Raw genomic sequence first — 27614 nt, forward strand, 5'->3', positions numbered from 1 at the left:
CCCCCCCCCCCCCCTTTTTCTCACTCTCATGGCATCTGGTTCCTGTGGCCAATAGTAGATTGAGCAAAGCCTAATCCCTGGTATCCAATGAAGATTGATCGGATTGATCAGAGAAAAGGCTCTGGCAGGTGTTCATTTGAGTAAAAGGGTCTTGGAATGAGATCATCTGGATTATTCAGGTGGGCCGGAAATCCAATATCAAGTGTCCTTATTAGAAACAGGTAGAGACACAGTACAGAGATACCGTGGAGAGACGGTTTCACGAGGCTGGGAGACGGTACAGGCGAGGAATGCCAGTGACTGCGGCCACAAGCCCAAGGGGTGCCTGGAGCCCCCCGGAAGCTGGAGGTAGCAGGAACAGGAGGAAAGGATTTCGCTCGTTCCTGGAGCCTCTGGAGGGAACTGGACACAACTGTAGTGGACTGAACTGTGGTCTCCCAAAAAGACCTGTCTATACCCTAATACCCAGAGCCTTGGAATGAGAACTTACTTGGAAATAAGAATCTTTGAAGATACAGTGAATTAAAGATCTTGAGATGAGATCCATACTGTGATATGGGTCTTGGCCCTATAAATCAATGACAGGCCCTCTGTCCTTATACGAGACAGAGAAGACACACCAGACACAGAGGAGAAGGCCCACATGGAAGACAGAGGGCAGAAGCACTGCACGTGATGCGGCCAAGCCCATGGAAGGACGCCTGGAGACCCCAGGAGCTGGGAGAGGCAGGAGGATCCTCTGATGGAACTGAACACAATTGTAGTGGACTGAACTGTGCTCTCCCAAAAAGATCTGTCTATATCCTAATACCCAGAGCCTGGGAATGAGACTTTATTTGGAAATGAGGATTTTTTTTTTTTTTTTTTTTTTTGAGATGGGTTTTTGCTTCTTGCTTACCCAGGTGGGTTGCGATGGCCATGATTCGGTCCCACTCCCGCAATCTCCCACTCCATGGACTTCAAGCTAATTCTAACTGTTCGGCTTGCCTTCCGTTAGCTGGACCATTACAGGCTTGGACTGAGTGTGAGCTCGACTGCAACCACAGGCCAAAGGGATGCCTGGAGCCCCCAGCAACTAAGAGAGGCAGGAATTGATCCTTCCCTAGAGCCTCATGGCGTTAAAAAATTATTTCTATTATCCGCTTATAATATAAAAGCAGCAGCCCTAGGACACTTGATCTAATGTTATGGGTCCCACGAGCTGGGACGAGGGAAAAATAATTCCTTTGCTTTTCTTGATTCGGCCCCCAGCTATTGGCCACCTTACTAGAGGCCTGGAAAACTGATCCATGTCATAACCTGCAATGAGCTGCCTGAACACACAGCCATCTCATGGGACCATCTACATCGTCTTCACACAGAGACCTGAGCCCCACGGGGAGCTTGGCAGACGGCTGCGGGGATCGTTCCGGGTGGCCTCTCAGATCCATGCTGGGGGTCAGTCGGGCTGCTGGGAAAAATGTGAGTTATAATAGCCACAGACCCTCTGGGAAGGCCTGTGAGTTTGCGTAACTTTGGTGATAAACCTGGCTGAAGGCAGCCTAGTCCCCTTACCTTTAGTTTAATAAATTAGAGTAGAAACAAAGCAATGTGGGGAGTTTAACTTGTTGACTCATGTGGTCCTAAGACTAACCTTTGATCTACTGCAGGAGCTTAACTGCTTTCTACTTAGGAAAGTCTGCAATGTCAATTTCCCTCTAGCAGTATTGACTCAAGACCTTTGTCAATTAATCTTTACTGAATAAATGCAAGTCTCGCTCACTGATCCAGGCCACGGCTGCTACTAAATGGCTCGGACACTCAGCCAAACTGCTAACTTCATTCATCTGTCGCTGGCTCAGGGTCTGCGGGACAGACCCCCGCACCATAAATCTTGTTGCAGTTCTCACCATATGGGCTTCAGGTCTCTCTGCAGCACCATGAGTCCAGCTACGCTAGGAAGGTCAACATCATGCGTGTATCCTGCAAGTTTCACTGTCCTTGTAACCTCTGGCAGGCTGTCCTTCCTGGAGGCTGTTTCCTGGCCTGGTAGTCTCGTTGTATGATTCATGGTTTTCCTATGAAGGGTCTTAAGATCTAAGTGGACATGCTGCACAGAGACTGCGTCTGTCTGCAGTAAGCGCTTGAGCTCATTCTCTCTGCATCGAGAGTCCTGTGTGTTGAGGCCTGAGCTCTGCCCGAAACAGAAACATACCAATTGTTAGGGTCACCCCGACCGGATCGTTCCCTTCCCCTCCCATAGGCCTTACAATACAGTCCCTTGCACTCTCCACACAACCCTCCCCCAGGGCTAAAGACAAACACCGCCTTTCACTGATCCCGCCAGTAACTGTTTGTCCAGACAGTTACAGGATGTGGTTACCATGTCTGTCAACCTTGCATAAGGAAGCTGGCAAAAAACATCTCCAGGATGCGGTCAAGACACCTGCAACCCCTACTCATCTCTCCGACCCCAACCCAGTCCTATAAAACCCTGCTGTAGTCTGTAAGGGGGGCTGCCTCCTCTTACCGTGGTGGACCAACCAAGCAGCTCAGTAAAGTTTGTCATCTAACGTGAATATCCCAGGGAACAAATCCACATTTCTTATCCTTTTGTACCAAGGAAGGTCCCTTGTCTAGTGGGTCCATGACATAGAATTCCTGGTTTTCTGTAAAGGAACAACAGAAATCCAGGCATCCTCGTTATCCAAGGAAAATCCATTATCCATTCCGTTATCCAAGGAAAATCCATTATCTATTCCGTTATCCAAGGAAAATCACCATCTGTGGTGACAAACCCATTCCCGGAGGATGACTGATTTTTTTTTTAAAGAGGCCAAACAATACATTTATTATTTTCATTTAAGGTGCTTATCAGGGCAACCTTACCCATCTGGGAACGATCTAGCAGTCATGTAAGAAGCACACGCCCCCGCAATTCGTTTGAACTCCATCCTGGAATTGCAGCTGGTTGTGATTGAAAGGTACCGGCGTGCCAGGAGCTGCTGCTGGGTTGGAATAGTCTGCGGGATTTTGTCACTTAGGGGAATGGATAATAAGCCAACCAGTGGTCATCTGTCTCACACGTGATGAGTGCAGGCTCGTAGGGTCTACACAGTACTTTCTCAAAAGCATTGCAAATGACTCCTTTCTCCATGTTGAAATTTGAGAACCCAACACCTATCTCTCTAACGCCAAAGGATGGAGCCTTCCTTGCCTGTCTGGTGAGTAAGAGTGAGCCTCTATACCAAGATCCGTGAATGAGATCGGATTCACAGAAAGGATCTTGGCAGGTGTCATGGAGTAAAGGGTCTTGAAATGAGATCTGGATTATCCAGGTGGTGTATCCTCTATACCAAGGATGTACCCTTTGGCTGTGTGAGGCTTTCAGAAGTATCAAAAGCGGTACACATGTTCCTGTGGTTGTGGTAACAAGTAACTACCAATTTGTTGGAGCCTTAAAACAAGAAGGATTTATTCTCTGTTCTGGGGACGAGAAGTCTAAAGTCAAGATGTCAGAAGGGCCGAGATAGCTCTGCAGGGGAGGCTGTGAGAGGGCGGTGTAATGAAGGAGGATACTTCCTGCCTCTCCCAGCTCCTGGTGGCTCCAGGCATTGCTTGGCTCGTGGCCGCATCACTCCAGTCTCTGCCTGCATCATCACATGACCATCTTGTCTTCTATACTCAAATCTCCCTCCACCTGTCTCTGATAAGAACCCTCGTGATGGCATTTGGTTCACTGGGATGATCCATAATGACCCATCTGAAAACTCTTAATTCTATCTGCAAAGATTCTTTTCCAAATAAAGTCATATGTATAGGTTCTGAGGGTTAGGGCATGAACATATCTTTTGAGGGCTATCATTTGATCCATAGCCGTTCAGCGGTCTACATTCTCGGATTTGACAGCGGCATCCTTCACTAGTGGACTGTGCCACTCTGGAATGAGGTTGACCAGATGCTGCTGCTGGCCACGTGAAACTGATCCTACAGGCTGGGGCAAGCTGGGCTCACACCTCCCCATGTCTGACATCTGTGAATCACAGCTGGGTCTCTGGAAAAATGAGTGAGTGCAGGAACAAAATCAAACAGGAGACCTCATCCACCACAACATCTCAGAGAGGATACTGCGGCCCCTGAAAAGAGGTCATGTCTCTTGGAACTTTTGTACTCGGTCGTACTTAACGCGGCAAGGAAAACGGCACATTTGTGTTGGAAAATGTAATTATTTATGGCACGTGTGATAACTGGGCACTTTGGAATCACAAGGTTTATGGTTGAGGACCACCCGGGCTGATTATTCCCCAAAATGTTTCTTTGGCTTCTTGAAGTTCTGCAGAGGTTGAGGCAGCTGTCTCAAAACTAGAGGACAGAGCCCTGTGGGCAGGTGGGTATGAGAAACTGAAACACTGCAGTCTTCACAGACCCACAAGCCACTGACAGGTGCAGTGTGTTTCTAGGGACAGCAAGTATCCTGAGGCAGGATATCACAGGGTCACATCACGGACCCCAGTCATGTCACAACTCGTAGACCAGAGCTGCTGCTGCAGTTTCTGGTTGTAGGTGACATGCAGAGACTTGGTCTCCTTCTCGTTGTACAGGTAACGGCCACCAACTCCTTCCAGCTCTGGGGTGACCGCTGCGTAGATGGAAGTCCACGCTCCCTCATCGGGGGTCTGGTGGAAGAAGAAAAGAAGGCTACAGTGAGACAGATTTCTGAGCAGGAAGCAGGATTCTCCGGACTCCCATGGATGCTGCAGGGAAAGGTGGAAGATACTCATCAGCTGCACTGAGAAATGTATGCGGAAAGCAAGGTGGGGTGATCGATCGGAACCACAGCTTCTCTGCTGCTGGGTTTCTTCATAACAGGCACCGACAGTAACGCACCCAAGTGGGCTGCATTGCAATGGTAGGTTACTCCGTCTCACTAGGTAGATGCATATTAAAATCCCTGATGTACGTATTTAATTCACGCACTCTTTATGAGACCGAAATGCTTATTCATTGACTAGAAGCAGATGAGCGACTGCTTGGCCTCTGTATTTAATAAACAATATTAAGCCATTGGATGAAACATCAGGACATGAAAAAGACTGCTGGTTTCAATTCAGCAAGGCATGCTACATCGGAGAATTGAGGCATTTATGGGCTGTGATCATAGATGCTGCATCAGAGAATTGAGGCATTTATGGGCTGTGATCATAGATGCTGCCAGCGAAATTGAGGCATTTATGGGCTGTGATCATAGGCTTCATGGAAACAGACGGTTCAAAAAGGAACGTGAGATGCAGAAAAAGGTTTTTCAAAGACTGGGGAGTTTACCCTAGTGGAAGGTGATCATCTTGAAACACAGCACACCCTGGTTTTCTACAGTGGGCGCTGGCCTTTGGTCATGGTCAGCGGGATGGAAGAAACGGAGGATTCTCAGAGGAATTAGAAGTTGTGGGACCTGAGAACCTTCAGAGCTAGGATGCAATAATCCAGGAACCAATACAGTCCTGCTTCACCTCTTACTGTCACAGTGAAGATGTTTCAAGAGGTCATCTGGTGAACGTATCCACCATGTGGGGGCACAGTCTATGAACCAGGAAGCAGGTCCCTGCCAGATACAGAATCTGCCATGGTTTGATCTTGAACTTCCAGCCTCCAGAACTGTGAGCAACAAATGTCTGTTGTTTACAGGCTGCCCAGGCTATGGTGTTTTGTGACAGCAACACAAACAGACTGAGACATTTGATGTCCAGAGTTTTTACTGGGGTTTCATTGCATAGGTATGATTCAGTCGTAGGTCACATGATCCAATTCAACCGCCAGTCCCTCTTTCTTCCCCAGAGGTCAGGCGGGCCCCAAATTCCAGCTCCCTCATGACATGGTTGGTGTTTCTGGTGGCTAGCCCCATCCTGAAGCCATTTAGGAAGCACCAACAGTCACCTCATTGTACAACCAGGGCGTTGCTAGCATTTGTGAAATTGCAAGAGTTTTAGAAGTTCCTCCTTGTTCCAGAACCAGGAATAAAGACCAGATACGGCCTTTGTCATGTTTTCTGGGAGTGATGATCCATCCGCCTGAACTGATCTCACCTCTCACCAGTGCCCCTCGCACTGCGGTGGCTCATGCCTGTCATCCCAACGCTTTGGGAGACTAAGGAAGGAGGACTGCTGGAGTCCAGGAGTTCGAGACGCGCGTGGGCCATGTGGCAAAACCTAGCAGTGGTGAGAGTTCAGGCACATGCCCCCCCAAAAGGAAAAGGACAGACCCTGTGGTGTGGCCTGTGACACCCAGTCACTTCAGAAATTCTCCTGCTCCCAGTTCACTGCCTCATGGTCTTGACTTCAGCAGCCAGTGTGATGTGGAAAGGCAGGGTAGAGAATCCAGTGTGCCCACCAGCCCATCCTCTGGGTGCTGAGCAAGGGGAAGAGGAAGGCCGGACCCCAGTGCGGCGACAGAGCTGCCAGACGCCTGAGGTTGTTTCCCACGGACTTGTCTCTGCTTTTCTGCTGCCTAAAAAGAAATGGATGGAGCTAGAGAACTTCCCAAGTCTGGAAATCACCTAGGGGTGGCTGAAGGTTTTGCAAACCCAAAGTGTCCTGGGAGATTTGGAGGCTGATATGGTCTGGCTGTGTCCCCACCCAGATTTCATCTTAAATTGTAGTTCCCATAATTCCCACGTATCATGGGAGGGAGTCAGTGGGAGGTAACTGAATCATGGGAGTGGGTCTTCTCGTGCTGTTCTCATGATAATGAATGAGTCTCACAAGATCTGATGGTTTCATAAAAGGCAGTTCCCCTGCACACACTCTGTTGCCTGCCGTCATGTAAGACATGCCTTTGCTCCTCCTTTACCTTCCACCATGATTATGAGGACTCCCCACCTACGTGGAACTGTGACTCACCCACATCTGTACATGCCAGGCAGTGCTAAGAACCAGGCAGGGAGGGAGGGAACGGACCTGTCTGCACAGAGTCCTGCACCTGCTGGGAACAACTCAGTGTCATCAGCTATGGCCTGGGTCAAAGCACCTTTGTTTTGGGTATTCAAAGATCAGTGAAGCGTTGAGTGAAAGGGAAGGAGAAAGAGAAAGAAAAAATATACCAATGGAAGGAAGAAAGAGAAGTAGAAAAAAGGAAAAATAGGAAGAAGAAAAGAAGAAATGAGAAAGGAATGAAGGAAAGAAAGAAGGAAGCAAAAAAGGAGGGAAGGAAGGAGGGACACAGAGAGAGAGGGAGGCAGGCAGTAAGAAAGGAAGGAAGCAGAGAACAAGAAAGAAAAGAGAGAAGGAAGGAAGGAGAGAGAAAGGCAGCAGAGAAGAAAGGAGGGAGGAGGAAAAAAGGGAGAAAGTAGGGAAGAAGGGAGGAATGGAAGGATAAACAAAAGAAAAAACAGGAAGGAAGCAAAGAAGGAAAGAAGGAAGGAAGGAGAAAGGAAAAAAAAGAAAGAAAAGAAACAACCAAAGAGAAAGAAGGAACGATGGGAGGGAAGGATGAGAGGGAGGAAGGGGGGCAGGGAGGGAGGGAGGGAGGAAGGGAGGCAGGGAGGGAGGGAGGGAGCAGGGAGGGAGGGAGGGAGGAAGGGAGGCAGGGAGGGAGGGAGGAAGGGAGGGAGGGAGGGGGAGGGAGGGAGGGAGGAAGGAAGGAAGGAAGGAAGGAAGGAAGGAAGGAAGGAAGGAAGGAAAAAAGGGAGGAAAAAGGAAGGACTGGAGGAAAAAAGAGAAGAGGAAGGAAGGGAGGGAGGAATTGATTCCTCAGAGCCTTTGCTGCATTTACCAATTCTGGTTCTGCTCCCATTTGACCAAATATCTGGGGTGACTCTGAGAATTCTGATTTCTAAGATAAGGCAGACATTGTGAATTTGCAATAGCAAATCCCTTTTGTGTCATTCAAGCCACGATTTCCTTTTTATTAGAGCTCCTGTTCTCCAGATAGCATCCCGGGCACACAGAGATATTTGCCTGTGACTGTTCAAAGAGCTTCCCAAAGCTGTTCCCTCTGAACTCCACACTTCACTTGTATTAGACGTGCTGGGCTTTGCAGAAGAGAGACACACAGGGTTTCCCTCTGTCCTTGGGGCGGGTCCCCTGTGCTGTGTGCAAGGAAGCTTCCTAACTCTCCACTGCCAGGAGCCGAGGGCCGTAGGAATGGCATCACCCGCGATGTCTCCTAGGGATGAGGCTCGAAGGGCGTGGGGGGTAAACTGCCCAGCTCTCTGCAAGGCACACAGACGCTCGTTCACCTTCTGTAAACGTCGCTATGTGAATGCAGACGCTGGCGGTAGATTCTTGAGATGCGCTCAGAGAGATCTGAGGGCACGTGTGTTTATTTCAGCACCATCCACATCTTAGAGCAGAAACTCACACTCAGGGAAGTGGCTGGCAAGTAACCAGACTCCGAGCTGAGCTTCCCAAGGAGAGTTTCCATGCCCCAAAGTTGTGGAAGAGGGGACGGAGCAATGCTGTGGTCAAAGAGAAATTCAGAGACCTGTGCCCAGGCTCAGCCGCCTTCCTGGAAGAATGTTCTGAACATTCTACAAAGGCCACACTTCCTCTCCAAACCTCTGCTCCAGCCACCCAGGGATCCTGCTGCTTCTGCCACAATGTCCCCTGCCTCTTGCCTCTCTGTACCTGCTGCTTGCTCCTTCTGGAATGTTCTGTAAAATAGGTTTCCCGGGGCTGGATGTTTTCTGGGATAGGGTCATACAACCTGTGCGTGTGTGTGTGTGCACAGATATACGTAGGTACATGTGTGCACGTATGTGGGTGTGTGTGTACGTGTGGGTAGATGTGTATTATATGATTGTATGTGCATATCTGTACGTATATGTGTATGCATACGCATGTATGTACACGTGCATGAATGTCCATGTGAATGGGTACCTGTGTGTATTCATGCATGTGTTTGGGGAAATACATGTGCATGTGTGTGTGGGCACAGATGTGTGGGTCTATGCCTGTGTTTGCACATGTGTGTATGTGCATGTGTGTATATGTATGCATGTATGTGACGGTGTACTTGTGGGTAGATGTGTATGAGTGTAAGTGCATGTCTGTATGTATATGGATATGTGTGAGCATATGTACATACGTGGATGTGCATATGAATGCACGTGTGAATATGCACATGTGTGTATAGGAATATACATGTATTTGCATAAATATGTGCATGTGTGCGTGTTTGCTCATGCATACGTGCACACATGCATGTGGGCACAGATGTGTGGATACACGCATGTCTTTGTATGGGTTTGCACATGTGTATATGTGCGTGTGTCTGCATGTATGTGAATGTGTGTGCATTTATGCACGTGTGCATGTGTACAATGTGTATGTGGGGGGTGCAGGTGCGTGCATGTGTTTGCATCTATATGTATTTGTACATGTGTGCATGTATATGTGTGTGCGTGTGCACATGTGTGCATGTATATGTGTGTGCATGATTGTGCACATGTGTACGTGCACACACATGCTCCCAACTCCCCAGTGAGAGCTGTGGGTTGTGCTAAACTTGCAGGGATGTTTCATGTCTTCAGTGACCACCTGAAGCAGAGAGGATTAAGGAAACCTTCGTTTAACTACAATCCCATAAGACACACACACACACCTGCTCTTACCAGGAATAAACACTCACCTGACAGATAATGCAGAGGAGATGGCTGGTGCTGTTTAATGTCAGGTAACACAGGTCTTAGGTGGGCTCTGTGATGACTGACTTCATGTATTGGCTTCATGTACTGATTTCATGTATTTAATTGGCTGGGCTATGGTGCCCAGACATTTGGTCAAGCACCATTCTGGGTAGTTTGTGGATATCATAAACATCTGCAAATCAGTTGAGTTAAGCAAAGGAGAGGACTCTTCATAATGTGGGTGGGCCTCGCCTCAGCAGGAGAAGGCCTTCATAGCAAACACTGACACTTCCCAGAGAAGGAATTCCACTCCAGACTGTACCAGGGCAATCCTGCCTGAGTCTCCGCCCTGCCCTGCAGATTTTAAGCTCAAGGCTGCAATGTCAACTCTTGTCCAGGTCTCCAACCTGCCAGCCAGCCTGCCCGTTCTGGACTTGCCCCGCCCCTACAATCCCAAGACCCCGTTAAGTTAAACTAAACCTTTCTCTACGCATAGATCCTATTCGCCCTGTGTTTCTTGAGAACTGTGACTAATACAAAATTGACCGGTGTCGATGGCAGAGACTCTGGGCATTCTGAAACCAGGAAGAAATGCCAAGCTCCAGGAATGATCTTGGCTTATCTCTCAGCTTGAGGCACTGGAAGGTCTTGCAGTCAATCAAAGCACAGACACTGCTGGCTGGTTTTTAAGGCTGCACCGAAGGAGGGAATTGATCCACTCAAGGGCAGAAGTTTCCCATCCAAAGAGGCTGCTTCTTTTCAGGGTGGCAGCCTCAGAGCCTGTGACGTCTTTGTTCCTGGGGAGTCTAGGAGAGCCACCAAAGAGAGACCATCACAGACACACACTGTGGAAAGGAGAGATGGCATCTCCTCGGACAATACGACCCTTCCCAGTTCTGTAACTTCCATGGCGTTTCCAATGTCGACATCGAATTAATCCAGGTGGATCACCGAGCACTAGAGAGAAAAGAAGAGAGTGGCAGAGAAGAGGAAAGAGAGGGAAAGAGAAAGGAGGAGGGAGAAGAAGACAGAAGGGAAAAGGAGAAGAAAGAGGGGAGAAGAGGAATGAAGAGAGGAAGAGAGCAGGGGAGGAGAAGGGAATAGGAGGAAGAAGAAAGGTAGGAGACGACACGAGGGAAATGCGGCAGTAAGACGGAGAGTGGTAAAAAGGAGAAGGAAGAGGGGGGAGCGAGCGAGGAAAAAAGCGAGCCCAGGCGCAGATGAATACGGTGGGGAGGGAGACAGGAGGTATCGTACGCATCCTCCTGAAGAGTCGAAGAATCGTGGGAAGGGGGAAAGTATAAGATGATTGTACCATAGATATCTATCACGTCTCTGTCTAGGTATTTCACTTTGATCTATGGATTGGAGCAGCTTGACTTTTCTAGCGATTCGAGAGGTGTTCTAAGAATGCATAGGAGATGAATAATCATACACCTCTTCCTTTCTCCCTTATCCTCCTGCTGTTTTTCTATCCCTCTCTCTCCCTTCCTCTTCCTCCTTTCTTCCTCCTCTTTCTCATCATTTTCTCCCTCTGCTTCCTCCTCCATCTCTTTCCCTTATTCTTCCATCCTCCCTCTTCTTTCTTCCCCTTATCCTCTTCTTTTCCTCTTTCTCTTTTCCTTCCTCTTCTCTCTCCTTCTCTTCTTCCTCCTTTTCTTTCTCCCCTTCTTCCCTTTTCTCTTTACTCCTCCCTCTTTTCATCCTCATTTTCTCCTCCTCACTTCACTATCTTCTATCCTCATCCTTTTTCTCTTTCTATCCCTCTCTCTCTTCCTCTCCTCCTTGTCTTCCTCCTTTTATTTTTTCTCCTTTTCCTCTTCTTCCTCCTTTTTCTCTCTCTTCCCTTCCTCCTCTTCCCCTTCCTCTTCCTCCTCCTCTCTCTCTGCCCCCTCTACTATCCATTTACAGTATAAGCCAGGCTTTCCTAAAAAAAAAAACTAGATAATTTTCACACTGTACTCTTCTGTTTTCTCAAAGTCTTCCTCTGAATCGAAATCACTCTTGTTCACTTGTGTGAGGCTGGGGGATTCCTGAGTGTACTTTTTATCCACTTGTTTTGAAAACAATAACAACAACAACTAAAGCAACAGAACTTCGTTCAGGATTCAGATGGAATTACCAAGAGCTATATCTTCTTCTATCCACAGCCCCAAAGCTGGAGCTCGATCCCCTGCAGTCCTGGGGTAGGGTCCTCATGCTTCGCACTCAAGAGAATCAGCCAGAGAGCTTGTAAAAACAAGTGCACCCCTGATATTTCTGACTTGGCGGGTATTAGGAGGCCCAAGAATCTGCATTTTTTTTTCTTTTCTAGATGGAGTCTCACTCTGTCACCAGGGCTAGAGTGCAGTGGCATGATCTTGGCTCGTTGCAACCTCCGCCTCCTGAGTTCAAGCAATTCTCCTGCCTCAACCTCCCGAGTAGCTGGGATTACAGTCGCCCGCCACTACGCCCAGTTAATTTTTTGTATTTTTAGTGGAGATGGGATTTCACCAAGTTGGCCAGGCTGGTTTCGAACTCCTGACGTCATGATTCACCTGCGTCTGCCTCCAAAAGTGCTGGGATGACAGGCATGAGCCGCCGTGCCTGACCCAAGACTGCATTTCTAACCAGCTCCCAGAGGCTGCTGAGCTCAGAGACCACGCAGGGAACCCCACTCATTCTGGCTGCTTATGCAGCTTGGCAAACTGTACACCACGGGTGAAATTCAGCCTGGACCTCTTTCTGTACAGGCTACTACCTAAGAATGGTAGGAAGGAAGGAAGGAAGGAAGGAAGGGAGGGAGGGAGGGAGGGAGGGAGGGAGGGAGGGAAGGAGGGAAGGGAGGAAGGGAGGAAAGGAGGGAGGGAAGGAAGGAGGAAGGAGGGAAGGGAGAAGGGGGGAGGGAAGGAGGAGGGAAGGGAGGAAGGGAGGAAGGAAGGAAGGGAGGGAGGGAGGGAGGGAGGAAGGAAGGAAGGGAGGGAGGGAGGGAGGGAGGGAAGGGAGGAAAGGAGGAAAGGAGGAAAGGAGGGAGGGAGGGAGGGAGGGAGGGAGGAGGAAGGAAGGAAGGAAGGAAGGAAGGAAGGAAGGAAGGAAGGAAGGAAGGAAGGAAGGAAGGAAGGAAGGAAGGAAGGAAGGAAGCCAAAGAGACTAGAGGTGGCCGACAAAGACTAAAACATGTCCTATCTGGCCGACCTCCTGTATAGAGCAAGGAACTGCGGCTTCGTGGCAGAATTTAATGATCTGCCCCTGTGCAGCTGTGGCTGACAGGCGCTGTCTTCCACACATTCTCAGAATGATGAAGTGGCCTTCCTTGGTGGCGCCTTGTGCAGGGAAATGAAAGTTGCCTTCTGAATACACAACACGGTCCTGTAAATCATGCTCCCTGTGGCTTAAATAACACATTCCGCTTTATCTACAGCTTTTTTTTAAAAAATGACAATCTTTAGAGACTGGCAAGATGACAGAAGATGTATAAATGCGAACCCAAACCCAAGAACGCAGTGTGTTCTCTTTTATTTAACACACACAAGGGAATCTTTGAAGTCCCAGACGTCCGCCGGGAGGGGGGCAGGGGAGATGGTGCACAGCAACATTCATAGTGAAATCTGCATAAAGCCCCTCTTCAGTCCTCGAGACTGTTGGAGCTGCAAGCTACACAAGCCACTTCAACTTCATTCAGTCCAACCAAGGTCTATTAAATGCTCACCCATATTTTGCCAGCTCTTGGGGCAAAGGAAGACAGCTTTAGAAATAACCCCTGCTGCCTGGGAGCTTTCAATAGGCATGGGCAGTGGGTGGAGGGTGAGGCATAAGTGCAGGAAAAAAAAAAAAAGACTGAAACACACACAAAATAGAAGAGAAGATGGAGTTTCAAGGGTACTAAATAGAGCCACAAGCAATATAGTCAGAGAGAGGAGTGAATGGCTCCTAATTACATACTTACACAGCGCTTTACAGTTGAGAAAATGGTTTCCCACATATTCTGTCAGCAATGTTCACAGCAATATTATGTCATATTATCATCCAGAATTAACAAATTAGAAAAATGAGAGGCATAGCAGGGAAGGAGAGGAGAAAGGAGCTGTTGCAGGAAATAGCCACAGGCTGATTCTTCCAGAGACCCCTCCCTCATCATCTCCCTTCTTTCTCTGCTTTGGTATGATGAGCCCTGATCCATGCACACAGCTGGGTCCATGCACGTGCATTCAGCATCTCCGTCCCTGCCTTCACCCATGCACACAGCTGGCTCCATACGCATGCATTCAGCATCTGCTGCCCTACCTTCATCCATGCACACAGCCTTGATCCATGCACACAGCCCTAATCCATGCACACAGCTAGACCCACACACATGCATTCAGCATCTCTGTCCCTACCTTCACCCGTGCACACAGCCCTGATCCATGCACACAGCCCTGATCCATGAACCTAGCACCTCTCTCCCTGCCTTCACCCATACACACAGCTAGACCCATGCACATTCATTCAGCACCTCCCTCCCTGCCTTCACCCATGCACACAACCATGATCCATGCACACAGCCCTGATCCATGCACACAGCTGGACCCACACACACGCACTCAGCACCTCCCTCCCTGCCTTCATCCACGCACACAGCCTGGATCCATGCACACAGCCCTGATCCAGGCACACAACCACGATCCATGCACACAACCATGATGCATGCACACAGCCCTGATCCATGCACACAGCTGGACCCACACACACGCACTCAGCACCTCCCTCCCTGCCTTCATCCACGCACACAGCCTGGATCCATGCACATGCATTCAGTATCTCCCTCCCTGCCTTCATGCATGTACACAGCCCGGATCCACACACACAGCCCTGATCCACGCACACAGCCCTGATCCATGCACACAGCTGGACCCACACGCACGCACTCAGCACCTCCCTCCCTGCCTTCATCCATGCACACAGCCCTGATCCACGCACACAGCCCTGATCCACGCATGCAGCCCTGATCCATGCACACGGCTGGCTCCATACACATGCATTCAGCATCTGCCTCCCTACCTTCATCCATGCACACAGCCCTGATCCATGCACACAAGCTAGACCCACACACATGCATTCAGCACCTCCCTCCCTGCCTTCCAGGCACAGAGCCCTGATCCACGCACATAGTCGTGATCCAGGCACAGAGCCCTGATCCACGTACATAGTCCTGATCCAGGCACAGAGCCCTGATCCACGCACACAGCTGTTGTAGGTTTTCTGCAGCAGTATTCAGAACAGCAAAGATACGCAATCACCCTAAGTGTCTGTCAGCAGAGGACAGGCTAAGATAAAAAAAAAGTATAGTATAGTATATACACACTGTGGAATATGATGCAGTCATATCAAAGAAGGAAATCATGTCTTTTGCAGTGACGTGGACAAATGCTGCGTGTTTCCACTTTTCATTTTACTATTTTACTTTTTATTTTTCGAGACAGTCTCGCTCTGCCGCCCAGGCTGGAGTGCAGTGGTGTGATCTCGGCTCACTGCAGCCTTCACCTCCTGGGTTCAAGCAATTCTCCTGCCTCAGCCTCCTGAGTAGCTGGGACTACAGGCATATGCCATCACGCTGAGCTCATTTTTGTATTTTTTAGTCGAGACAGGGTTTTACCATATTGGTCAGGCTGGTCTTGCATTTGTGACCTCAGGTGATCCACCTGCCTCCATCTTCCAAAGTGCTGGGATTACAGGCGTGAGCCACCACACTCGGCCTGTTTCCACTTTCTAAGGTCCCTTGAGTAGTCAGACTCATCAAGACAGAAAGCAGAATGGTGCTTCTAGGAGTGAGGAACAGCAGGGAAATTGGAAGTTGTATTTTAGTGGAAACAGAGCTTCAGTTTGAGAAGCAGGCCGTTGTCCTCACAAAGTATTCAGATACTGAAAGTCAAATGCCCATCCCGCCATGTTCTCACTTGTCTGACTTTCAAGTGAGACTTCACCAGTGGGGTCTACACGGACACAGAGAATGGATTGACCATGAGGACCTTGAAAGGTGAGAGGTTGGCAGGAGGTGGAGGATGAAAAAAAATCACCTGCGGGTATAGTAGTCACTGCTGGGGTGATGGGTTCACTAGAAACCCGGACTTCCGCTGTGCAATGTCTCCATGCAAGAAATCTGCACCTGTATTCCCTGAATGTATAATAAATAAGCAAATCAGTAAATACATAAGCCAGGCCAGGCAGGGCAGAGTGGCTCAGGCCTGTCATCCCAGCACTTTGGGAGGCCAAGGTGGGCAGATCACGACGTCAAGAGATCAAGACCATCCTGGCCAACATGGTGAAACTCTGTCTCTATTAAAAATATAAAAAATTAGCTGGGCATGGTGGGACATGCCTGTAATCCCAGCTACTCGGGAGGCTGAGGCAGGAGAATCGCTTGAACCCGGGAGGCAGGGGTTGCAGTGAGCCAAAATCGTGCCACTGCACTCCAGCCCAGGCAATAGAGCATCTCAAAAAAATAAAGAAAGAAATCTGTACCTGTACTCCTTAAGTTTACAATAAATAAGGGAATCCATAAATACGTAAGCCAGTTGGCGAGATGAGCCATTAAGATAAACAAAGGCTTGTGAAGGGAAAAGCAAGCACCCCGGCGAAGCCCTGTCTTTGGAGGTTTTGGCACAGGCCTGAACGAAGCGAAGGAGAGGGACGGGATCCCTGGGGGAAGGACATGTGTGGAGAAGGGAACAGCCTCGGAACAGCCAGGGCCGAGGCTTGCACGTTGGAGGGAAGGGGTAAAGTCCCTGGTGCTTCCACCTGGAGTCATTTCTTTTTTTCTCTTTTTTTTTTGAGGTGGAGTTTCGCTCTTGTCATCCAGGCTGGAGTGCAGTGGTGTGGTCTTGGCTCACTGCAACCTCCTGCTCCCGGGTTCAAGCGATGCTCCTGCCTCAGTCTCCTGAGTAGCTGGGATTACAGATGCCTGCCACCACGCCTGGCTAATTTTTGTGTTTTTAGTAGAGACGGGGTTTCACCACGTTGGCCAGGCTGGTCTTGAACTTCTGATCTCAGGTGAGCTACCCACCTCGGCCTCCCAAAACACTGGGATTACAGGCGTGAGCCACCACGCCGGCCACATGGAGCATTTTCAGTGGCGCACGGGGGACTGGAAGTGAATTGCGTGAGTGATGACGGTATGGGGATTTGCTCCAGTGGAGACTGTAGTCAGGGACAGTCCCCAGGTGAAATAGAAGGTCCAGCGAGGGTGGTTAATTTGTTTCTTTATTAAAAAAAAAAAAAAAAGAAAAAGAAACTGGGGGGCTGGGTATGGTGTCTCATGCCTGTAATCTCAGCACTTTGGCAGGCTGAGGCAGGTGGCTCACTTGAGACTGTGAGTTCGAGGTCACATCGAAACCTATTGAAACCCTGTCTCTACTAGAAATATAAAAATTAGCCAGGTATAGTGGGACGCACCTGAGGTCCCAGCTACTCAGAAGGCTGAGGCAGAACTGCTTGAACCCAGCAGGCAGAGGTTGCAGTGAGCCGAGATCGCACCACTGCACTCCAGCCTGGGCGACAGAGCAAAGCTCCATCTTAAAAAATAAAACATAAACAACAATTCCCAGTACCTGCATCCTTGACTTGATTAATTAACCCGTCACCCTCTCGGCACATCAATCCAAGTTCCAATCAACCCAAGACACATTTTCATTAGACTGCACGGTGGCTGCAAATACATGCTTAAGACAAGCAAGGATACAAGTGGTCTGCTTCATGGTGAAGTGGGTACAGTCTACACTGCAAATTTGTTCATTGTGATGGCAGGCCTGATCACATGATTTCAAAGTGGTCAGGATGTCCTGTACAGTGGAGTGGATACACTTAGCATTTACAATAGCTTTCTTTTTTTTTTTTTTTTTGAGGTGGAGTTTCGTTCTTGTTGCCCAGGCTGGAGTGCAGTGGCATGATCTCGGCTCACCACAATCTCTGCCCCTGGGTTCAAGCGATTCTCCTGTCTCGGCCTCCCAAGTAGCTGGGAATGACAGGTGTCTGCCACTGCACCTGGCTCATTTTTGTATTTCTAGTAGAGACGGGGTTTCTCCATGTTGGTCAGGCTGGTCTCAAACTCCTGACCTCAGGTGATCCACCTGCTTTGGCCTCCCCAAGTGTTGGGACTACAGGCGTGAGTCACTGCACCCGGCCGATAGCTCTTTTTTGTAACAGCCATTGATCTTAAGACAATGAGGGTGGGAAGAGAGGTAACAGTCACGTTCACTGGCTCCTTAGGAGGGGTATACATAATGGGGGTTACTGAGTTTCACTGATGAAGCTGTGAGGAGCTTCCTAGAGGTCTGAAGAGCACACGTGCCCTCTGAAAGATTAACAAGCTACTCGCCTACCGAGCCTGAGACCACCTGCATGTCTCAGCATGAGGAATGGCCTGAGGCATCTGTATACAGGACAAATCAAACCCTTCGTCTCTATAAATGCACAAACCATAATCCCAGCGCTTGGGGAGGTCACAGCAGAAGGATCGCTTGGGGCTAGGAACTGGAGACCAGGCTGAGCAACATAGCAAGACCCTGGCTCTACCGAAAAATGTGTAACAAATTAGCCAGGTGTGGTGGTGCATTCCTGTAGTCCCAGCTACTCACGTGGTGGAGGGGGTGTGATTGTTGGAGTCCAGCAGGTCGAGGCTGCCACGAGCTGTCATCGTGCCACTGCACTCCAGCCTGGGTGACAAGGTGAGATCCCATCTCAAAAACCAACCAACCAACCTCCTAGTTTTTCTTCAGGTAGTAACTGGTGGTCCAGGTGAGTGGCTGTGAAAGTGGAATCGAGTCCATGTGTTCTGATGAGACAGAGGATAGGGGCTTCAGAGTGACATACAACTCTGCCCTCAGGTGATATGAAAGGTCACAGAGATATGTACGTCACACAGGTTCTCTCCAGGGACCACTGGGCAGGTCCTACAAGGTTTGTCTTCCGTTTTTTTTGAGATGGAGTTTCAGGCTGGGGTGCAGTGGTGCCATCTCGGCTCACTGCAACCTCCGCCTCCTGGGTTCAAGCGCTTCTCCTGCCTCAGCCTCCCGAGTAGCTGGGATGACAGGCACGCACCACCAGGCGTGGCTCATTTTTTTTGTATTTTTTAATAGAGATGGTGTTTCACCATGTTTGCCAGGCTGGTCTTGAGCTTTTGACCTCAAGTAATCCGCCCACCTTGGCCTCCCAAAGTGCTGGGATGACAGGCATGAGCCACGGCACCCAGCTGATCTTCCAAGTCTTAATATACAATGCATGCACGCATACACACTAGTAAATAATACATACACAGCAATACAGAATTAGCATTATAAAGACAGCATCAAGCTACTGCTGCTCGATAGCCTTTTCTTTAAAATTCTTAGATTATTTTAGTTTCATTTCCAGGCTAATGCATATTCTTCTACTCTATAATTTCCAAGTTTCCATAATGTTGTCTCTTACATAAAGGCAGTGTGACTCAAGCAATGCCCCGTGGTTATTTTTAATCGAAATTTGCAGATGATGATCAAAGGATTAAAGAATGATTCCTGTGGCTAAAGTTCCACTTTGCTTGTTAAATATTTAGAAAAAAAAAAAGATCAAGGCCAGCCATGGTGGCTCATGCCTGTCATCCCAGCACTTTGGGAGGCAGAGGTGGGAGAATCACCTGAGGCCAGGATTTCAAGGCTGCCGCCAGGCATCATGTCATAACCCCAGCGCACAAGACCACCTGGGCGACCAGCAACATGCCGTCTCTACAAAAAAAAAAAAAATGCACTGCACAGAGCAAGACCTGGTCACTAAAAAATTTAAAAGAGGCCAGGCGCAGTGGCTCACGCCTGTAATCCCAGCACTCTGGGAGGCCGAGGAGGGCGGATCACGAGGTCAGCAGATCGAGACCATCCTGGCTAACACGGTGAAACCCCGTCTCTACTAAAAATACACACACACACACATACACAAAATTAGCCAGGCGTGGTGGCGGGCACCTGTGGTCCCAGCTACTCGGGAGGCTGAGGCAGGAGAATGGTGTGAACCCGGGAGGCGGAGCTTGCAGTGAGCCAAGATCGCGCCACTGCACTCCAGCCTGGGCCACAGAGCCAGACTCCGTCTCAAAAAAAGAAAAAAAAAAAAATTTAAAAAGAGAAAAACAGCAAATGCTCTCCTTGGATACCGAAGTCAGTCTGAGGGATTCATGGGGGTTTTATAAGCATGGCATGTATCCAAATTGTGGTGTCTTGCTACTGAAAACTTAGTGCTTAATACAATAACTAATATTTTGAAATTCCTTTGCTTGAGGAACTCGAGATGCGAAGAACAATGGATAAGAAAGCAAACTGCAAAATAAGGGCGGTACAGTTGGGCGCAGTGGCTCACAACTGTCATCCCAGCACTGTGGGAGGCCGGGGGGGGGGGGGTGGATCACCTGAGGTCAGGAGTTAGAGATCAGCCTGGGCAACATGGTGCAACCCCATCCCTACTAAAAATACAACACTTAGCCAGGCATGGTGGCGGGCACCTGTAATCCCAGCTACTCAGGAGGCTGAGGCAGGAGAATCACTTGAACCCGGGAGGCGGAGGTTGCAGCGAGCCGAAATCACGCCACTGCACTCCAGCCTGGTGACACAGCGAGATTCTGTCTCAAAAAAAAAAAAAAAAAAAGGTAAAAGAAAAAAAGAAATTACATTGCTTGAGGAATTAGAGGTTTGACGAACAATTGATAAGAAAGCAAACTGCAAAATAAGGGAAGGAATTAATTCCCTGAAAACGTCTGCGTTGGGGGCGGGCAGCTCGTTTCATGAGAGACTTTCCGATAAAATCAAGAGCAATGCCAGGAGTCCAACAGGGAGAAAAGGAAATTTGTAACCAAGCATTAATTCCAAAACTTGACGAAACAGACAATTATCTAAAGGGAAAAGCTGTCTAAACTGGCTCAGAAAGAGGTAGAAAACTTCAACAAAGCAATAGATGCCCAAGGAATTTTGAAAGCTGAGTTAGAATCACTCTTCTGAAAATGCCTCAACCCACGCGGTTTTGAAGGCGAATGGTGGCAGTGTTTCAAAAGCAGATGCTTTTAAACATGCTAATTAGACGATTCTGCAAGGTAATGGGAAAAACAGAAAAGCTTCTTGAGGTTCTTTCTTTGTTCTGTAAACAAATTATTAAAACTTTAGAATCCCAACTTGAGATAGATAGGAAAGAAAGTAAATCTAAAGCTCCCAGATACATATCACTGCAAAAGACCTCAAAGGGGACAGGCACAGTGGCTCACTTCTGTCATCCCAGCACTTTGGGAGACCAAAGCAGGCAGATTACTTGAGGCAGGTCAGGAGTTCGAGACCCGCCTGGCCAACGTGGTAAAACCCTGTCTTTACTAAAAATACAAAAACTAGCCAGGCGTGGTGGTGCACACTTGTAGTCCCAGCTACTCAGGAGGTTGAGGCAGGAGAATCGCTTGAACCGGGGAGGCGGAGGTTGCTGTGAGCCGAGATCGCGCCACTGCACTCCAGCCTGGGCGACAGAGCGAGACTCCATCTCAAACAAACAAACAAAGAAAAAACCTCAAGGGAATGGCTGGGGCATGAAACCCTGCAGTGCTTAAGAAGATAACGCATCGTCACAACACAGATCACTGCAGAAATGTGGGACCATTCAGTTGCTGGATCTTAAAAACCAATACCCCAAAGTATGGTGCGGAACCGAAGACGCCTCAAGATCTCCCTGACCTCCCCGTCCTGGGTCCTCTGTGTCTCCCGATGCACAGGATGAAGTTGTTCTCTGAAATTCCCTGAAGTCCGGACCCGCCAAAGAAGGAAAAATGATGAGTGGCCCCTTCCCTGAGTTTCCGAACCCACATCGCGGGAGGAAAGACTGATGTCTGTCAACAGCCCTGCAGAGAATTCTCATAAACCACTGTCTGTTCTGCGGGCTCAACAGCCTCTGTCCCTGGACAGACTCGTCCTAAACCATTATCTGAAGCCGGGCACGGTGGCTCATGACTGTCACCCCAGCACTTTGGGAGGCCAAGGTGGGCAGATCACCTGAGGTCAGGAGTTCAAGACCAGCCTGGCCAACATGGCGAAACCCCGTCTCTACTAAAGATACAAAATTAGCCGGGTGTGGTGGCAGATGCCTGTCATCCCAGCTACTCCAAAGGCTGAGGCAGGAGAATCGCTTGAACCCGGGAGGGCAGAGGTTTCACTGGGCTGAGGATCGCGCCGCTGCACTCCAGTCTGGGCAACAAAGCGCGAAACTCCATGTCAAAAAAAACAAGCAAGCAAACAACAAAAAACATTATCTGTTTTTGGACCACTGTACATGTTCAAACCCATTGACTTCCCTTAAAAATCATTTGCTGTTCCCTAAATTCCCCCCCAATTCCCCTAAGAAGAAGAAGACAAAAGCATGTGTACCCCCTTCTGCCACGGGGCAGTTCCTGGGACATTCTCCTCCATGTGAGAGAATACAGTTTGCCTGTCATTTCCTTGATTCATCTTTCAATAAGGGAAACTGTATTTTGGGGGGTTGATTTTTCAGCAAACCTTCAAAAGGCAAAGGGGGATGTTTTTCCCTCGGCCTTTCCCTTCCCTACCACAGCATCCCCAAAGGGTCTCCAGCTCCTAAGAAGATTCAGTTATGGACACTACACAGCTACACAGTGTCACCCACCGAGCTCGCAGGCAACCAAAGCTTTGGGGTGAGAATGTACAAATACAACACCGAATGCGATCACCCAACAGCGCACACGCGGCCTGGAAGTGGTTGTGTCAGAGGTGTGTGAACCAGAGTGACTCCATCTTGAACAGGCGCGGGGTGAAATGAGGCGGAGAACTACTGGGCTGCGTTCCCGGACGGTGAAGGCATTCTAAGTCACGGGATGAGATAAGAGGTTGGTACAACGTACAGGTCATAAAGACCTTGCTGATACAACAGGCTGCAGTAAAGAAGTCGGCCAGAACCCACAAAAAGCAAAATGGAGACGAGAGTGGCCTCTGGCTGTCCTCACTGCTACACTCCCACCAGCACCATGACACTTACAAAGGCCACGACAACATCAGAAAGCTACCCTGTATGGTCTAAAAAGGGGAGGCATGAATAATCCATCCCTTGTTTAGCATATCATCAAGAAATAACCACAAAAATGGGCAACCAGCAACCCTCAGGGCTGCTCTGTCTACGCAGCAGCCATTCTTTATTCCTCTACTTTCTAACGAACGTGCTTTCGCTTTGCACCGCAGACTCCTCCTGAATTCTTTCTTGCATGAGATCCAAGAACCCTCCCCTTGGGGTCTGCACTGGGAACCCTTTTCCCGTAGCATCTTCACGTGTAGCCATGAATCAGAGAAGCAGAAGGGGCTTACCTTGAAAAGCAACCAGCTGAAAAGCTTCTTCACCAGGCGGGTGCCCCAGAACACATGCCGGTAGAGGTCCGTGTCGACCACGCCAGGGTCCACCACGTTGGCGGTCACGTGGCTTCCCTCGGCCGCCAGCAGCCGCTGGAGGTGGTAGGTGAACAGGACAAGGGCCAGCTTGCTCTGGGCGTACGCTGCGTGGGCTGAGTAGCAGGCACTGCAGGGCAAGCAGGAGAAGGTGTAAGAGGCTGACGGCATTCCCACCTAAGTGCCTCATCCGCGCAGCATCTGTACCAGCGGCCGTGTCTACAGGCAGCCACCTCCCCTGGACCCATGTGTGATCATGCCATCTCTTGGCCAGTGTTCCAATGCCTGCGGATTGTTCTAGTTCACCTTCTTATTATAAACTCATCCCTTAATTGTATTGGGGTCAGACACGTTAAATTGTGTTACTAATTTTTTATTTTTATGTATTTTGAGACAGAGTCTCACTCTGTCGCCCAGGCTGGAGTGCAGTGGTACAATCTCGGCTCACTGCAACCTACACCTGTCCAGTTCAAGCGATTCTCCTGCCTCAGCCTCCCCAGTAGCTGGGACTACAGGCACCTGCCACCACACTTTGCTAATTTTTTGTATTTTCAGTCAAGACTGGAGTTTTACCATGCTGGCCAGGCTGGTCTCGAACTCCTGACCCCAAGTTATCCACCTGCTTCAGCCTCCCAAAGTGCTGGGATTACAGGCAGGAGCCACTGCACCTGGCTTTCCATGTGGTCTTGTTTTGTTTGTTGTTTGTTTGTTTTGAGACAGATTTTCATTCTATCACCCAGGCTGGAGTACAGTGGCACAACCTCCGCCTCCCGGGTTCAAGCGCATCTCGTGCCTCAGCCTCCAGAGTAGCTGGGGTTATAGGCTCCTGTCACCACACCCGGCTAATTTTTGCATTTTTAGTAGAGATGGGGTTTCACCATGTTGGCCAGGCTGGTCTTGAACTCCTGATCTCGGGTGATCCACCCACCTTGGCCTCCCAAAGTGCTGGGATGACAAGCATGAGCCACCGCGCCCAGCCACATGTGCTCTTCTTGGGTCTCAATTCATAAAAGACATCCGTAAGAGCAATTTGGCAAACTTACCAAGCTATCAAGAATTTTCCTCACATCTATTGCAAGCTCTGTGGTGTCCAAAGCATGCGTTAAACTCTTTGCACCTTGGTTCAAGTAGTTTAGAGAAATGTTTTAGTATCACAGGACAGAGTGATAAAAATCGATCGGATAACCGTGGTGAAGTGAGAAACGTGCCTCTCTCTCTCTCTCTCTCTGGTAACCTCAATCATCAGCAACAGAGAAAACTGGATGTTTCCAGCTTTGCTCCTGTAAATATGTTCTACTTTTTCTCTTGATGCCTTAGAAACACTTTTTAAAGAGATGTTATTTGTGTCGTTACATCATGTCCCTTGAAGGCACACAACCGCCACAGACTCCTTTTAGAATTTACTGTTAGGAATAGATCATTGGCCGTAGAATTGGCCTCACAGTTCTTTTAAATAAGACAAAGAGAAGTATTTGAGCAATAATGTCCTTTCCTCTGGGCTCCGAAGATGCCCAGAGGCGATCAATTTGCTACACAATTATTGTAGCAATATTTCAAGGTGGATGAAGGTTCACTGCTGCTTTCAGATATATATTCTTCTTAATTTTTTTTTTTTTTTTGAGACATAGGCTCGCTGTGTCGCCCAGGCTGGAGTGCAGTGGCACCATCTCGGCTCACTGCAAGCTCCGCCTCCTGAGTTCAAGTCATTCTCCCGCCTCGGCCTCCCAAGTAGCTGAGACTACAGGCACCCACTACCACGCCCGGCTAATTTTCTGTATTTTTAGTAGAGGCGGGGTTTCACCGTGTTAGCCAGGATGTCTCGATCTCCTGACCTCGTGATCCGCCCGTCTCGGCCTCCCAAAGTGCTGGGATGACAGGCGTGAGCCACTGCGCCCGGCCTAATTTTCTGAATTAACCACACGGTATGTGTATCCTGATGGAAGCTGCGAAAGGAAACTATCTTGGCCCTCCAAATTCAGGAAGCTCAAAGGAAAAGTCCAGCGGGAACCTGCTGAAGGCAAACCTGCCTTTCATTCTATTCAAAGTCATGCCTGTGCTCACTGAGACAGATGCATATCTGATCCCCTCCTCTGGGAAGGCTCATCAGAAATCCAAAAGAATGCAACCACCTGGGTCTCACCCACCTGTGACCTGGAGGCCCCCTCCCTGTTTCCAGTTGTCCCCACCTGTCAAGGACTCTACTTCTTCTTCTTTATATTTGAGATGGAGTTTTGCTCTTGTTACCCAGGTTGGAGTGCAGTGGCACAATCTCGGCTCACTGCAACCTCTGCCTCCTGGGTTCAAGCCATCCTCCTGCCTCAGCCTCCCGAGTACCTGGGATTACCGGAGCCTGCCACCACGCCCAGCTAACTTGTTGTATTTTTAGTGAGGATGGGGTTTCACCATGTTGGCCAGGCTGGTCTCGATCTCCTGACCTCAGGTGATCCACCTGCCTCAGCCTCCCAAAGTGCTGGGATGACAGGTGTGAACAACCGCACCCACCCCAACGTAGTTCTTACATATATTGATTGATGTCTCATGTCTCCCTAAAATGTATAAAACCAAGCTGTGGCTGGACGCAGTGGCTCGTGCCTGTAATCCCAGCACTTTGGGAGGCCAAGACGGGTGGATCACAAGGTCAGGAGTTTTAAGACCAGGCTGGCCAACATGACAAAACCCTGTCTCTACTAAGAAAAAATTTAAAAATTAGCCAGGCATGGTGGCATGTGCCTGTAATCCCAGCTACTCGGGAGGCTGAGGCAGGAGAATTGCTTGAACCTGGGAGGCAGAGGTTGCAGTGAGCCGAGATGGCGGCCTGCACTCCAGCCTGGGCGACAGAGCGAAACTCTGGAGAAGATCTGGAGAAGAAAAATGAGAATGCTTTCCCAAGGCAAACACATAGAAGAAAACCAAGAAGATGAAAGCACGTATGTATACATTGAGTAAACGTTGTATGCCTTTTCTCCTATTCATCTAACATTCCGAGAAGCCATCATTTCCACTGGGAAGAACACGGGGAGAATTGGCCAGACACCCAAAGGAAGGGCATGCACATACATTTGTACATACCTTTTGGGAGGGCAACTTCACAACATGTAACTCAATCTTTAAAATCATAAATCTCTTTTTTTTTATTTTGTTTTTTTGTTGAGACAGAGTCTCGCTCTGTTGCCCAGGCTGGAGTGCAGTGGCATGATCTTGGCTCACTGCAACCTCCACCTCCCGGGTTCACGCCATTCTCCTGCCTCAGCCTCCCGAGTAGCTGGGACTGCAGGTGCCCACCACGTGCAGCTAATGTTTTTGTTTTTATTTTTGGTAGAGACAGGGTTTCACCGTGTTACCTGGGATGGTCTCAATCTCCTGACCTCGTGATCCCCCAGCCTCAGCCTCCCAAAGTGCTGGGATTACAGGCGTGAGACACCACGCCTGGCCCCCTTTTTTTTTTTTTTTTTTTTTTTTTTTTTGAGACAGAGTCTTGCTCTGTAGCCCAGGCTGGAGTGCAGTGGCACGATCTTGGCTCACTGCAACCTCCGCCTCCCGGGTTCAAGTGATTCTCCTGCCTCAGCCTCCCGAGTAGCTGGGAATACAGGTGCCCAACACGATGCCCGGCTAATTTTTGTATTTCCAGTATAGCTGGGGTTTCACTGTGTTGGCCAGGCCAGTCTCGAACTCCTGACTTCAAGTGAACCGCCCATCATGGCCTCCCAAAGTGCTGGGATCACAGGCGTGAGCCACCGCACCTGGCCTATGAATATCTTTTACTAAAACCACTGCTTGAAATTGATATTAAGAAATTAAACCTTGGGGTGGGAACGGTGGCTCATGTCTGTAATACCAGGACTTGGGAGCTCGAGGCGGGCGGATCATGAGGTCAGGAGATCGAGACCATCCTGACTAATACGGCGAAACCCCATCTCTACTAAAAATACAAAAAATTAGCCAGGGAGTAGTGGCGCATGCCTGTAGTCCCAGCTACTCGGGAGGCTGAGGCAGGAGAATCACTTGAACCCAGGAGGCGGAGACTGCAGCGAGCCGAGATTGCGCCACTATACTCTAGCCTGGGCAACAGAGTGAGACTCCATCTCAAAAAAAAAAAAAAAAAAATTAAAAATTGATTGAAAAAGTCTTTTCTGGCTGGGTGCAGTGGGTCCCATCTGTAATCCCAGCAGGACTCTGGGAGGTGGAGGTGGGTGCAGTGGGTCCCATCTGTAATCCCAGCAGCACTTTGGGAGGCGGAGGTGGGTGCAGTGGGTCCCATCTGTAATCCCAGCAGCACTTTGGGAGGCGGAGGTGGGTGCAGTGGGTCCCATCTGTAATCCCAGCAGCACTTTGGGAGGCGGAGGTGGGCACATCACCCCATCCCTTCAGGAATTTGAAAGGGTTCTTGGATCTGGAGAGAAAGAACTCCGGGTGGGTCCATAGAGTACAGTGAAAGCAAGTTTATTGGGAAAGTAGAGGAATAAAGCATGTGGCCTCCACAGCCAGAGCAGCCCCGAGAGCTGCTGGTGGCCCATTGTTATGGTTATTTCTTGATGACACACTAAACAAGGGGTGGATGACTCATGAGTTTTCTAGGAAAGGAGTCACAGTTCCCGGAGCTGAAGGTCCATCCCCAC

At 49.2% G+C, this 27614-nt stretch overlaps 1 protein-coding gene across 2 annotated transcripts in view; it reads right to left on the reverse strand.

Moving 5' to 3' along the window:
- Positions 1-4185: 4185 nt before the first annotated feature.
- The window catches only part of DHRSX (dehydrogenase/reductase X-linked), a 293745-nt gene continuing 270316 nt past the window's right edge, over positions 4186-27614 (reverse strand). Inside the window, exons 7-8 of one of the 2 annotated variants that reach the window (XM_030926232.1) lie at positions 22921-23128; positions 4186-4655 (exon numbers count right to left, since the gene is read on the reverse strand). In XM_030926232.1, coding sequence (XP_030782092.1) covers positions 4467-4655; positions 22921-23128 — 397 coding nt within the window. In that variant the 3' untranslated portion in view covers positions 4186-4466. The remainder of the gene's footprint in view (positions 4656-22920; positions 23129-27614) is intronic. The other variant, XM_030926231.1, reaches the window with a different exon arrangement.

This window comes from Rhinopithecus roxellana, chromosome 22 (assembly GCF_007565055.1).
Source record: "Rhinopithecus roxellana isolate Shanxi Qingling chromosome 22, ASM756505v1, whole genome shotgun sequence".
Lineage (NCBI taxonomy): Eukaryota > Metazoa > Chordata > Mammalia > Primates > Cercopithecidae > Rhinopithecus > Rhinopithecus roxellana.